Source organism: Salmo salar, chromosome ssa17 (genome assembly GCF_905237065.1).
Source record: "Salmo salar chromosome ssa17, Ssal_v3.1, whole genome shotgun sequence".
Classification (NCBI taxonomy): Eukaryota; Metazoa; Chordata; class Actinopteri; order Salmoniformes; family Salmonidae; genus Salmo; species Salmo salar.
In genome coordinates this window covers 30841611-30856637 of record NC_059458.1, presented here as the reverse complement: position 1 = coordinate 30856637, position 15027 = coordinate 30841611, and the positions used below count along the sequence as shown (strand labels likewise).

At 41.0% G+C, this 15027-nt stretch overlaps 1 protein-coding gene across 2 annotated transcripts; it reads left to right on the top strand.

Annotated features, from left to right (window-relative positions):
* Positions 1–9700: 9700 nt before the first annotated feature.
* LOC106575941 (OX-2 membrane glycoprotein) lies at positions 9701–14761 on the top strand. 2 transcript variants are annotated; one of them, XR_006760063.1, is made up of 9 exons: positions 9701–9969; positions 11120–11455; positions 11656–11940; positions 12263–12298; positions 12470–12575; positions 12673–12738; positions 12938–13256; positions 13412–13459; positions 13710–14761. XR_006760063.1 is itself a non-coding variant. In XM_045699398.1 (7 exons), exons 1-6 carry the CDS (start codon positions 9816–9818, stop codon positions 12713–12715), a joined length of 960 nt encoding a protein of 319 aa, XP_045555354.1. In that variant the 5' UTR covers positions 9701–9815; the 3' UTR covers positions 12716–12738; positions 12938–13368. The 2 variants fall into 2 exon arrangements, 1 of the variants encoding a protein (XP_045555354.1); XM_045699398.1 differs by lacking the exons at positions 13412–13459; positions 13710–14761 and having other exon boundaries at positions 12938–13368.
* The last annotated feature ends 266 nt before the right edge of the window (positions 14762–15027 follow it).

Here is a 15027-nt window from a genome sequence, read left to right as displayed (position 1 = left end):
GTGATTTACGTTCCATCTCTGCAGTACAGTTGATAATCATTACTATGAACGCTAAGAAGTCAACCTTACTGAAGCATATGACTCGATAGCATATGACTTGCTGGCCTATCCCTCTGTGCTGGCACAGATCCTCTCAGGATCCCTCCCCCTTGACCCATCCTCCTCTAATTTCTTCACTGCTTCAGCATACCACACCGCCCTGCACTACTCTGACCACACCCCCCTGCACTACTCTGACCACACCGCCCTGCACTACTCTGACCACACCCCCCTGCACTACTCTGACCACACCCCCTGCACTACTCTAACCACACCCCCCTGCACTACTCTAACCACACCCCCTGCACTACTCTGACCACACCCCTGCACTACTCTGACCACACCCCTGCACTACTCTAACCACACCCCCTGCACTACTCTAACCACACCCCCCTGCACTACTCTAACCACACCCCCCTGCACTACTCTGACCACACCCCTGGACTACTCTGACCACACCCCTGCACTACTCTAACTGCAATGCACTACTCTAACTGCACTGCACTACTCTGACCACACCTCCTGCATTACTCTGACCACACCCCCTGCACTACTCTGACCACACCGCCCTGCACTACTCTGACCACACCCCCTGCACTACTCTGACCACACCCCCTGCACTACTCTAACCACACCCCTGCACTACTCTGACCACACCCCCTGCACTACTCTGACCACACCCCCTGCACTACTCTAACCACACCCCCCTGCACTACTCTGACCACACCCCTGCACTACTCTAACTGCACTGCACTACTCTAACTGCACTGCACTACTCTGACCCCCCTGCACTACTCTGACCACACCCCTGCACTACTCTAACTGCACTGCACTACTCTAACCCCCCTGCACTACTCTGACCACACCCCCTGCACTACTCTAACCACACCCCCTGCACTACACTGACCACACCCCCTGCACTACACTAACCACACCCAATGCACTACTCTGACCACACCCGCTGCACTACTCTGACCACACCCCTGCACTACTCTGACCACACCCCCTGCACTACTCTAACCACACCCCCTGCACTACTCTGACCAAATTAACCTCAACCTGCCTCTCTCCCACCAGACACTTCTGATCCCCAGCACCATGGGCACCCGTACAATTAAAACATAGCACTTCTTCCCCCGATACTACTAAACTACACAATTATTTGTCTCATACCCCTTCTGCACACTTATCACACCTCTTATCATTCATCATATGTATCTACCACAACCTACTGTGTTTTTTAAATATTTTATTAAAGAGAGATAATACATAGTGTTAAATGGTCTATCTCCACATTCTTTATTGTTATCATGTTTTTTTAAAGTAGTTATATTACAGTTAACTTTGATGACCACTATGTAAAAAAATGATTGCTGTAAAAATGTCTGGTAGACTTTTTTAGAGATGTCTGCCACTAATAGATCTCTACTCCATTGTCATCAACATGACCATAATATGCCAGCTACACCATTGGAAAACACTAGTTTACTGCATATTACAGTGAATTTTTTGTTATTTTATTTCACATTAATTTGGGGCTGTTTTATGCACTATATACACTTTATGTAGTTGTATGATTAATATTTGATGTTTACGACAGTATGACAATCATAATGAAATTATAATTAAACATTGTAATTTAAGTGTACTTTTTTAATCAACCCCAGTTGTTACTCGGAGTGGAACAGGGGAACCCAAGAGCAAGCTAAGACGAGGAAACTGGGATGAAGGAACCAAGGTATTTATTGAAACACAGGGGGAAGACGGATTGCAGGCCAGGGGAAGCTCAGGTGGGTTGCAGGGGACGAGGTGCGGAGGCTAAGGCTGGAGCGAGAGGGGTTGGGACAGGGTAAGCAGGTCCGGAGGGGAATCCAAGGGAGTAGTAGAGAAGGGAATCCAGGGCAGAGTAGCAGGATGACGAGACGTGGAACCGGAGACATGGACCAGAGTCAGAGCGGGCGGAACCGTAGCGGAGAGGAAAACAGCGTCAGGCAAGGAAAACAGGCACAACATGATCTAACAGTAACGAATGGCTAAAAGCGTAGACTGACTGAGCAGAGATTACGAGAGAGCGAGAGAGAGAAGGTACTGGGGGAAAAAAGCATGATCAATATTTCAAATAAATTATCAACACAGTAATAAGTTTGGTAAATGGCTAGAAAAACGAATTCATAATAAAATATCCAATCTAGAGGTATAACTACATTGTTCCTTTTGATGGTGGTAAATTGTTATTATTAGTATTATTAACATAATATTAAATAATTCCACCTTTCCAAATGATTGCCTACTCCTCTACGTATAACACCAGAATTGACATCCACTGGAGAAATAATAAACAGTACATACATGACTGAATATGTAAAGGATATTTTGTTTTGAGTATTGGCGAAGTGCGACACTTTCTGAAAATGGTATTTCCGGAACACCTTCCAGAATCATCCCATTGTCTTAACCCCTAACATGATTCCATTCTAAACACTATAAACAAAAAATAAATAAATATTAAACACAGGATGAAAGACTCTTCATAAAACACTAATTGTTCTGAGATCATTGAAATAGTCCAGGTAATCCAGTTTCTCTCATTGCCAAGGTCAACCTGGGGGCCAACATCCATTAATCTCAAGTTAAACCTGCCTCTGGACAGGTTTAATTGAAGCCTTCACTTAGATCCAGTGGTGACCCGTGACTATAGGACCTAGGCCTTCAGAGGGACCAAACATCTTCCAATATAACAGAAAACATAGCATCACTTAACGCGTCCGACATTATAAATTCTGTTGTCGGGCCATTCTAGTTCTAGTGAAGGAGGAGCAATGCTTTTTGATGACATTATGAATGAATCAAACAGGCTCGCTTCGGGCTGCCGCACTCACAGACAGAACCGGATGGACACAACATGACACACAGCATAACATAATGTTATGTTTACACAGCTGATGGTAGCCAGCACCACTATCACAAAATCACCAATAGAGACAACGACAGTGTCACGTCAAAGGAGAAAGGCTCCTGGTGTTGAAAGGACAGCGAGCGTAATACCTGTGCACTCCATGGCGCTGAAGGAGAGACAGTTTAGGTCAAACACATAGCCAGGAGACAGCAGTCACACACAGCATCAAATAATGTTACAGAATAAGCAGCCTATTCACTCCAGTAGGCCCCATGAAGTCATAACAATACAAAAAGCACAACCATTTCATTTCCAAAATGAATTGAACAAACCAGCTATTACTTCCCATTGACAATATATTTTATCATTTCATCCCACTAACCAGTGATATACAGTTTAAATGCAACAATGTTTTACAGTCATTGTAAGTGAGGACCTAGTGGACCTATTGGATAACTGCACAATCATTTGGACTTTTTTGGGCTTGGGCTCATTAAATGTATGGCTCATTAAATGTATTTAATATGTCTCATCGGGCTCAGGGAGCATCAGGTTTGAATTTTCATGCTGATGAAAGCTCTAATCAAATCCAGACATTTATATGCGTTGTAATGCTTATGATTAACACTTCCGGTTTTGGCGGAAAATACTGCTTTACCTGGGAGAATAATGCGCATACAGGTTGATTCACAAGACACCAAACAAGTAACTTACATATGCGGTATCTTCATTAGGCCTAATGGCATTTTATGTCCATGATATGAAGTTTGTTGTAGTGACTGAGTAAGCCTAATTGTAAAAGTAAGCCTCAAAAGTGCCATGTTTGTACAGTTTATTATGTGGAGGAAAAATGTAGGCAGCCAGGACCAAACGCCAGGACTGCTCAGTACGCCGTACTGTAGGTCGCACTGTAGGGCTAGCTCTTATTGCAGTCCAGTGCCATGGACAACTTTGAAATTTGGTCTCTAGTAAGTCAGGAGGGCAACTTTATGAAGGCTGCCTCGCAATGGCTTTATCATACATGGCTCTACAGAAAGATTAAAAAACGACACGCTATTGTTATTGGCCTATGTCTTTTTAGCCACCTGGCTACAGACACAATTACAAGGTTTAGACAACAGACTGAAAGATTTTAATTGGCTTGTTTTACACAGACATCTTCCGGTCCGCTCAACATTATATGATCCTAATTTGAAACTGAAATAATGTTTTTGTCAGGGATCAGTTTATAATTAAAATATAGATTTCAGTAGATGAGGTGATGCATTACATCAGCTATAGCAAAAAAGTGGATTTGTTGTCAGGACAGAAAAAAAAACACTGTCCAGACAGTTAATTGGATAATAACTGAAACTGGAAACGAGTCAATGGGGACTCTTGTACAACATTAACATATGTGTCTCAAACTTCATACAAATATAACAACCTGCAAAATAATTTCCATACAAGCATCTATCAAACACATGATTTAAAGTTGATTGAAATTCAACTTGTCTAGTGAAGTTGGAACAAAGTTTTGGCCAACTTGTCTAATTGATTTAGAAATGTTTATTTTAAAATGTGAAGCTTATGCAACGCTGACTGAAAAAGGCTGTGGGACTAGTTACTAAAATATCTTGAGTTGGGCCACCTTGATATTTTGTTTTTACAGTGTGGTTCTCGCAGAAATCGCGCCGCCATTTCCTGGTTTCTAAAATTCTAGTTTTTGTGACAAAACAAGTAATGCTTAGTGTAGGGAATCATTCTACCATCTAAACTGCATTAATATTTATTTTCCTTAACCAAAAACATTGTATTTTGAGCTGCAAAACATGTGAAGAATAGAAATAACACACACAGAACAGATCTACCGCTTCTTAGATTTGCTTTCAATAAGAATGACAGATCTATAATTTCTATGTGAATTTGGTCGGGTCGTCCAAAATGTTACATATTGCAGCATTCATTTTATTAGGATCTCTTTGATACAATACTGCATATACCTTTAAAAGTACAGTGCCTCCTTGACTTTTTCCACATTTTGTTAGGTTACAACCTTATCATAAAATGTATTAAATAGATTTTTTTCTTCATCAATCTACACATAATACCCCAAAATGACAAAGCAAAAACAGTTGTAATTTTTGCTAATTTATTACACATAAAACACTGAAATATAACATTTACATAAGTATTCACACCTTTAACTCAGTACTTTGTTGAAGCAGCTTTGACAGCGATTACAGCCTTGAGTCTTCTTGGGTATGACGCTACAAGCTTGGCACACCTGTATTTGGGGAGTTTCTCCCATTCTTCTCTGCAGATCCTCTCAAGCTCTGTTAGGTTGGATGGGGAGCATTGCTGCACAGCTATTTTCAGGTCTCTCCAGACATGTTCGATCGGGTTCAAGTCCGGACTCTAGCAGGGCCACTCAAGGACATTCAGAGACTTGTCCCGTAGCCACTCCTGCGTTGTCTTGGCTGTGTGCTTAGGGTCATTGTCCTGTTTGTTGGAAGGTGAACCTTTGCCCCAAGTCCGAGGTCCTGAGCACTCTGGAGCAGGTTTTCATCAAGGATCTCTCTGTACTTTGCTCCATTCATATTTACCATGATCCTGACTAGTCTCCCAGTCCCTGCCACTGAAAATCATCCCCACATTATAATGTTGCCACCACCATGATTCACCGTAGGGATGGTGGCAGGTTTCCTCCAGACGGGACTCTTGACATTCAGGCCAAAAAATCTTGTTTCTCATGGTCTGAAAGTCTTTAGGTGCCTTTTGGCAAACTCCAAGTGGGCTGTCATGTGCCTTTTACTGAGGAGTGGCTTCCGTCAGGCCATTACCATAAAGGCTTGATTGGTGGAGTGCTGCTGAGATGGTTGTCCTTCTGGAAGGTTCTCCCATCTCCACAGAGGAACGTTAGAGCTCTGTCCATAAGGTTCTTGGTCACCTCCCTGACTAAGGCCCTTCTCCCCCGATTGCTCAGTTTGGCCGGGCGGCCAGCTCTAGGAAGAGTCTTGGTGGTTCCAAACTTCTTCCATTTAGAAATGATGGAGCCCACTGTGTTCTTGGGGACCTTCAATGCTGAAGACATGTTTTGGTACCGTTCCCCAGATCTGTGCCTCGACACAATCCTGTCTCAGAGCTCTACGGACAATTAGTTCGACCTCATGGCTTGGTTTGTGGGACCTTATATAGACAGGTGTGTGCCTTTCCAAATCATGTCCAATCAATTGAATTTACCACAGGTGGACTCCAATCAAGTTGTAGAAACATCTCAAGGATGATCAATGGAAACAGGATGCACCGGAGCTCAATTTGAAGTCTCATAGCAAAGGGTCTGAATACTGATGTAAATAAGGTATTTCAGTTTTTCGCAAAATATTTTTTTTTTTTTTTTCACTTTGTCATTATGGGGTATTGTGTGTAGATTTCTGACGATTTTTTTTCAATTAATCCATTTTAGAATAAGGCTGTAAGGTAACAAAATGTGGAAAGTCAAGGTGTCTGAATACTTTCCGAAGGCACTGTATTTATGCAGTTGCTTAGTCCCTTCACAGTGTGCACTGCAGGTTGCTAAAATGTAGCGCTGTATTAGATGTGTGTACTAAACAGCCTGTAACTGTCTTCATGCAGGGCTCTCTCAGCTGGTGTGAACACAGCAGGTTGTCACAGCAACCCTGGGAGAGGAAGCTCACTTCAGCTGCAGGCTCATGAAACCCAAAGAGTGCTTCAAGTCACCTGGCAGAAAGTGACACCAGGGGAGATAGAAAATGTGGCCACCTACAACAATCGATTTGGACCAGTAGTCAACCCACCTTTTCAGAGGAACGTGGAGTTTTAAGACGAGGGACTGCAGAACTGCACTATCGTCATCAGAGGAGTGTCAAGAGGAGATGAGTCCTGCTACAAGTGTCTGTTTAACACCTTTCCAGATGGACCTATCAGCGGAAGGACCTGTGAACAGCTGTGAATAGACCCCACAGCACCAGAAGCAGAGCAAGTCTGGATACACTTCCACACATACTGACCAACTGCACAACCAAACGTTGACCCAACACTTCCTGCTCAGACCGACTATAGATATGACGTATTTACTCAGTAGAGGAACACCATAAAACTTAATCAAAACAAAGCGATGCTCATTTGACTGGGTTGACTTAGTTATAATGGACCTTGAGAGCTGAGCATAGGAAGTGCTGCTGTTGTCTAGCTTGTATTCGTGTTACACCTCTGCTAGTGCATCTTGGTTTTTGTGACTGGGATCTTTGCTGAGAACTCACCACAGAGAGGTCTTATGATCAACCACAGACACATCAACAGGTCCACTTCCTTCTTTAGACACAAACAATGATAGATTCTGCACCACCATAAGGCTGAAGGGTGCTTTTTATCAAGCAGGTATTGGCTGGTTTCAATCAACCCTGAAATGGCCAATGTGTACTCATGTTGTAGTTCTATAGAAGAAACCCCCGAAATGAGAAGCAATTTTTCCGTAAGTGGGCAAGTGTCATTAACTGTTATGTCGTCTTAGACTATATATACAAAAGTATGTGGACACCCCTTCAAATTAGTGCAACACTCACTACTAAGTTCCAAACTGCCTCTGGAAGCAACGTCAGCACAAGAACTGTTCGTCAGGAGCTTCATCATCTGGCAGTTCGACGGACAAATCTGGGTTTGGCGGATACCAGGAGAACGCTACATGATCCAATTCATAGTGCCAACTGTAAAGTTTGGTGGAGGAAGAATAATGGTCTGGGGCTGTTTTTCATGGTTCGGGCTAGGCCCCTTAGTTCCAGTGAAGGGAAATATTAATGCTACAGCATACAATGACATTCTAGACGATTCTGTGCTTCTAACTTTATGGCAATAGTTTGGGGAAGGCCCTTTCCTGTTTCAGCATGACAATCCCCCCGTGTACAAAGCGAGGTCCACACAGAAATGGTTTGTCGAGATCGGTGTGGAAGAACTTGACTGGCCTGCACAGAGCCCTGATCTCAACCCCATCGAACACCTTTAGGATGAATTGGAACGCCAACTGCGAGCCAGGCCTAATCGCCCAACATCAGTGCACGACCTCACTAATGCTCTTGTGACTGAATGGAAGAAAGTCCCAGCAGCAATGTTCCAACATCTAGTGGAAAGCCTTCACAGAAGAGTGGAGGCTGATATAGCAGCAAAGGAGGGACCAACTCAATATTAATGCCCATGATTTTGGAATGAGATGCTGTATGAGCAGGTGTCCACATACGTTAAGTCATGCAGTGTATGTCCTAATAGCTGTCATAACTATGTTACCCAACTGTCTTATCACATCATAACCAGACATATATTGTTAATTTTATGGTATTATTACAGTATCCATGCTTGTGATGTTACCTTTCTCCATCCCCATCCCGCAGCTAATGTGGCTATCATTGGGCTGAAACACAAACTCCAGATTGTGGTTATATCAAGACAGCAGCACCACCTGCTGTTTACTTATTGAAAGACCAAAGAGAAGAGGAGCGTAGATAATGTTCACTTCTCTCACAAAATATGACATTAGTCCAGTTATTTTCTTTGTCTGCAATATTTTATCCTCCATTTATTTCACCTCAATTCATTTCAAAATGATAGCACGTGTTGAACTTACATTGAAGTAAGGTGTATGAGGTCTTGTGGTTGTAAAAAGTGATGGAAAAAAATTGACTGTGTTTGGTTGAGTAAATCTTGGGTATCAATTAAGTAATAGTAATTATTACTTAGGTAGAGAAATGCTTTTGGCGTCATTAGTGCCTAGGCTCGGCCTTCAAAGTTCAGAACGTCCCATAGCCCATGAGAAACAATATCATTATCTGGAAATGTTGCCATGACAACATTGATTTACCCTACACCACAGATACAAAAGCTGAAGCCAGGCCCACTGTCTTCAGATATCGTGTATGTTCTCATGTGCTCCATCTCTCCAGTGCATTTTAATAAACTTGTCCTACATCATGTATTATTGAGTTACATTGTTGTCCGATCTCATCTATGATTCCTGTCAGTGCAACGCATACAACTTCAAAATCAAATCAAATGTTGTAAGTCACATACTTCGTAAACAACATATGTAGACTAACAGTGAAATGCTTACTTAGGGGCCCTTCACAACAACGTAGAGAGAAAGTAAATATAGAAATAATAGAAATGTAATAACACGTAATAATAAAAGTAATAATACATACACATTGAGTAACGATAATATAGCTATATACACGGGGTAGCGAGTCGATGTGCAGGGGTACAACGTAATTGAGGTCGATATTTACATTTAACTAGGAATAAAGTGACTGCAACAGGATAAACAGTAACAGCTGCGTATGTGATGAGTCAAAAGAGTTAGTGTAAAAATATTCATTGCAGATAGCCCGGGTAGCTATTCGGTTAACTATATAACTAACTATTTCGCAGTCTTATGGCTTGGGGGTAGAAGCTGTTCACGGTCCAGACTTGGTGCATCGGTACCGCTTGCATGTCATGTTGAGGACGATTGTTTGATACCATATTTTCATTAGACTGAAGTGTGTCGAGTTTGAGATCATATCGTCATTTATTTTATTATGTAAATACAGAATTTCCAGATGCTTGTTGTGTTAGATTCCACAGTTTATTGAACAATTTAATTATTTTCCTGCTTCTGAAGAAGAAAAAGCCTAAGCAAATTTCCCCAGCAGATAGATATACACAATACTAAATTGATTGAGTTTAACTGTGACTGTAGACAGAATACAGAGAGCAAGATTACTTTCACTTTTATGCAGGAGGTTGCCTGGTCCCAGATCCGTTTGTGCTTTTGCCTACTCTATTGTCATTGCCAAGCCAAACATTGTTGGTATGGCAATTCAATGAAGATTTGGAAAGAGAGCACTAACAAATGATACCCAGGCTATGGAGCAGGCTCCATATGGGAAGAAGGAATTTCCCGCTCTTTTTCTCTTATTTTATTACTGTAGTAGTAAATTACATTTTCACCATGTCTCCTGCACTCTTTAACTCTCTGTTTATTCTGCTCATATTCATCCCTAATGGTGAGTTATATCAGTTTTATGCATGATAATACTTGACTACCACTTTGAAAGTGGCGCGATATTGTTAGTGCCAATGTCGTGATCTAATTGTGTGCTTTTACAACTGTTGACAAACCTGTTAATTTCACAAGACTAAATACATGTCATATTGAAGCTGTAGCTCAATCTTCTTGTTGCATGGGTAAATAGCCACCAACTCTGAATTGTTAAATAATTCGTATTTATTAGCAAAAAGTAGTAAGACAAAGGCTGGGCACAGCACGACGCGTTTTGGTTTCACAGAACTAGGACAAGATACATGAGGCTTTAAGCCACTAGATCGTGCTACTAGACTATGAGACTAATGTAACTAATGGATGCAAGGATAGACCATCCATGATATCAAAATAAATGTTTTGAGGCTATACAGTGTTTGATCAAATTTGATCTGTAAAGTTGACTAATTCAATATATACATTAGAACAAGAGTGTGACATACTTAAAAATCATTGGGCTCTCGAGTGGCGCAGTGATAAAAGACACTGCACCTCAGTACAAGAAGCGTCACTACAGTACATGGTTTGAATCCAGGCTGTGTCACATCCAGCCGTGATTGGGAGTCCCATAGGGCGGCGCACAATTGGCCCACCGTCGTCGGGGTTTGGCTGGGTTAGTCTGTCATTGTAAATAAGAATTTGTTCTTAACTGACTTGCCTAGTTAAATAAAGGTTAATAAACAAAAACATTGAGCTGAGCTATACACAAAGGTGTCTGTAAACAATTCTTGACATTAATACATTTGTTTTATTAGTGCTCACCCCTGTAACTAGCTAGCCATTTCACACCGGTTACACATGCGTATTGTGTGTTAACTGTTGACAAACCAGTTCATTTGACTATAGTAAATGCATGATTTCATCTGCAGCTCAGTACTCTTACTGTATGGAATGATTGATGTCGCTCTAAAGAGTACTTTAATGTTGATGTATGCTGTGGCCTTATGCACATATCATGTACATTCTGTCCTGAAATTGATAGAAATTGATAGTTTTACAACAGGTCCCATAACTTCCTCCCACCAAGACTGGACTTCCCTTACCACCATACTCCCCTTTCTGACCATTCTGAGTACTACTAGTGTCTAAGAACTATTGTAACTGTCTTCATGCAGGGCTCTCTCAGTTGGTGAGAACACAGCAGGTTGTCACAGCAACCCTGGGAGAAGATGCAGTCTTAAACTGTGAGCTCATGAAACCCAAAGACTTGCGGCAAGTCACCTGGCAAAAAGAGACAACTGGGGCGAATGAAAATGTGGCCACTTACAGCAAACGAGGTCCCGATGTCAACCTACCTTTTCAGGGGAAAGTGGAGTTTGAAGACGAGGGACTGCAGAACTGTTCTATTGTCATCAGAGGAGTGTCAAGAGGAGATGAGTCCTGCTACAAGTGTCTGTTTAACACCTTTCCAGATGGACCTATCAGTGGAAGGACCTGCCTTCTTGTAAATGGTCAAATCTGATAACATAATGTACATTAAATTATTGACCCAGAACAACTTCTTCAGAACTTCAGGCAGCCATTTCATCAGATCATACTTCCAATGTCCAATCATTTAGTAAATCATGTAAATGGAATAATTTAGTAAATCATGTGCATGAAAACATTAAAGTATTTACATTCACTGTGAACTGTGTTTGTTGTTCTATAGAGCTGTATGGACCCTCACTCCTCATCACACAAACCAACAACAGTCACACCACTCTGTCCTGTTCTGCTACTGGACGACCTGTTCCTATAGTGACCTGGGATGACATAATGATAGAACATTCCACCATGGTTGATGTCACCCATCCCAATGGAACGGTCACTATGACAACTACTGTAACAGTGGTAGTGTCCAGTCTAACTGACAAAGAAGTTAGGTGTGTTGCTTCTATGTTCTTCAGTGATGTCACCAAGAATGCTTCCATGGTGATTCCAGCTTCAATTACTGGTGAGAAATGTCTGTAGATCAATGTGTAATATATTGACATGATCAGGAACATGATGTCATGATGAAGTACTGTCTGTGTTTATGATGAAGTACAGTCTGTGTTTATGATGAAGTACTGCCTGTGTTCATGACGAAGTACTGCCTGTGTTCATGATGAAGTACTGCCTGTGTTCATGATAAGGTACTGCCTGTGTTCATGATGAAGTACTGCCTGTGTTCATGATGAAGTACTGCCTGTGTTCATGATGAAGTACTGTCTGTGTTCATGATGAGGTACTGCCTGTGTTCATGATGAAGTACTTCCTGTGTATTTCTGTGCTAGGTCAATCTCAGGTCTCTGATGATGACAGGATCAGTGGTAAGTGGTTGTTATTCTAATAATGACAGGTCATAATCAACCTATTGACTGACTGTTTTACTATTCAACTTTCAGGTGTAGTGCAGAGACATATTTACATGTATGAGGCTTTGATGTAGTGTACCTGGGAAGTTGACCTCTGTCTTCTCTTGTCATCTCTCTCATTCACAGGTGCAGTGGTTGGTGCAGTGATGGGTTCAGTGTTGTGTTCAGTGTGTCTCATTGCTGTATTCTGTGTAATATGGCTGCAAAAGAGGAGAAAAGATACCTCTTCCAGGTAGATAAAAACTATTACCTTGAAACTGAACAGTTACTCTGAATTGAATGTGATTTGACTGCCAGTTGTTTACCAGTTGATCTCTAATTTGATGTAGAAAACCCCCAGTTCCTGACCCTGAAATCAGCCCAACTCCCTAAAAGACACCAGCAACATCCAAACAGTAGGATGCTCATTCTAAAGAACATTTAAGGGATCATGATTGAAACCTTTTTGAAAACATGGAACATTACAATTGCATTTTCGGAGAATTTGTGCTATACAGGTTAAAAATCATTCTTCATCATTAAATAATTGTAATAAAATTAAAATGAATCCGATGTGGTTCTTGTCAGTATATTGTTGATTTTGATTTATTTCAGTGTCACACCAACCTCCAGTCCATCACAAATGTGAGTATCTCTTCCACATTTTTAACAGCTTTTTAAGATAAGTAATAATTTTATTACCTTCATACTCGTCAACCAGCTCACCAAACAGCTCAACAATGAAGCGTAGGATGACTAAGAAGTAGGTTTACTTTCTCATACTTTCATAGTCTCTTAATGTCTTCTGTAATCTCTCTCATTGATCAAGAAACTTGGGAATGAAACTTGGAAATGTATTTCTGTGGTGTATGTTTCCTGCCGGTACATTGTCTGGTTTGATCTCTTTCACACCAAGCTCCAGTCCGTCACAAATGTGAGTATTTTTACAACTTTATTTGATTATCCCGATAGAAAGCGTGAAACAGACGATATTGAGAATGTTACAACACTTTTAGTATAAATTACAGTAACCCAAAAATTGAAAGATAATTTAAAAATGTCCTCTTCTTTCTGGATACAATCCCTCAGCTCGTCTGAGAAGCGCAGGATACAACCAGCTCAGGAGGCTGTAAAGAAGTAGGTTTATAACTTAATTCTCTCACTGTCTGCTGTAGTCTCTTCTTGAGGAAGAAGCTCTGAAATGATGTAATTTTGTGGTGGTCATAGAGTAGTCATGGTGACTGCATCATACACTCAGCTGCATGTTAATGTCTGTTCTGTTATGTTTGTCATAGTGGCTGTCAGACCATCTTATTACCTCACAATGACCTGTGTTTTCATCCAATTGAAATATTACGATTTTCTTTCCCCCTCCTTTCTTTCTTAGGAACCTTTTCAATGACTACTGAGTGACTGTACTCATATTGCCACACACACCTGATCATTACTGACTAATCTGGTTCATGTTATTTTATCTTTAAAAGTCTGTGACAAATCAATCTGTTTTTTTTAAAAGCAATCCTTTTTAAGATGTTGTTTTGAGACTGTCATAACAGTTATCTTAGTTGCCTGGTTTGGCTCAGGTCATGATACCCTAGGGCCTAGGGAGAGTTGTGCAGGTCAGTTTAGAGATTGTAAGGAGAAAACAAAAAGCTCTCCGAGACATTTACAAAGACCACACACGTAAGAGGGGAAGAGCAATCGTATTGGACACTTCCACTGAACAATCAATATGCAGTTCTGCTATTAGGTAACACTCAGGTTTTGACCTCTTAAAACCAAGAGAGACAGCATCAGTACTGCTTTTAAATGTTTATCTTGTATATACCTTGTAAGCATGTGCATCTGTCATGTGTGTTGCTGTTTCTTTATCTTGTGTGACGTGCCACAACTGATGCTCCTTCTGGAAAATGTTTCATTTATTATATTAAATTTAAGGTTTCAAAGGGAGGGTATATTATCAGTAAACTACCAGAATTTTGGTAACTTTCAAGTTTTGGGGGGAATTTTATAAGATCACATCAAGTGAGCATTTTTGGGTACTTCAGATTATCACATATCTGTAATTATCTCTGGCCCTCTGTGTAGCCTTATATGTGAATCAATTTTTAGTTATTCAAGTATAAGTGACCAAAGTTGCCATGCTTCTCATAAACGTCTTAATGATCGGACCAAACTGCAGCGGGTATCGTGCTCATCTTCCTTTTTTATTTGGATAAACGTGAACACTTAACAAAAAATAACAAACACCGACGACGACGACGACGAAAAACAGTCCCGTAAGGCTACACAGCTATACATGGAACAACCACCCACAAAACACAAGACAAAAACCCCTATTTAAATATGGCCTCTAATCAGAGGCAACGAGATACAGCTGCCTCCAATTAGAGTCCAATCCCAAACAATACCACATAGAAATAGAAATACTAGAAAATCAAACATAGAAATACATAACAAAGAACTAACCCAAAAAACCCAACAACACAAAACAAACACACCCCTGCCACGTCCTGACCAACTACAATAACAAAATGACCCCTTTACTGGTCAGGACGTGACAATACTAGAAATCATTTGTGCTGACATCAAAATGAGGGGTATTGTACAAAATAAATAAACCAGCAAATGGAAGTCTCTAACCAATCAGAATGTCAAAGCCAATGACGTGATTCATGTAAGCCAGTTCTGGCTCAACCCATCAG

Coding starts and splice junctions, on each gene's coding strand:
- LOC106575941 (XM_045699398.1), top strand. CDS start 9,816: ATGATACCCAGGCTATGGAGCAGGCTCCATATGGGAAGAAGGAATTTC. Junction 12,299..12,469: donor TGATGATGACAGGATCAGTG/GTAAGTGGTTGT, acceptor TCTCATTCACAG/GTGCAGTGGTTGGTGCAGTG. Junction 12,576..12,672: donor AGAAAAGATACCTCTTCCAG/GTAGATAAAAAC, acceptor AATTTGATGTAG/AAAACCCCCAGTTCCTGACC.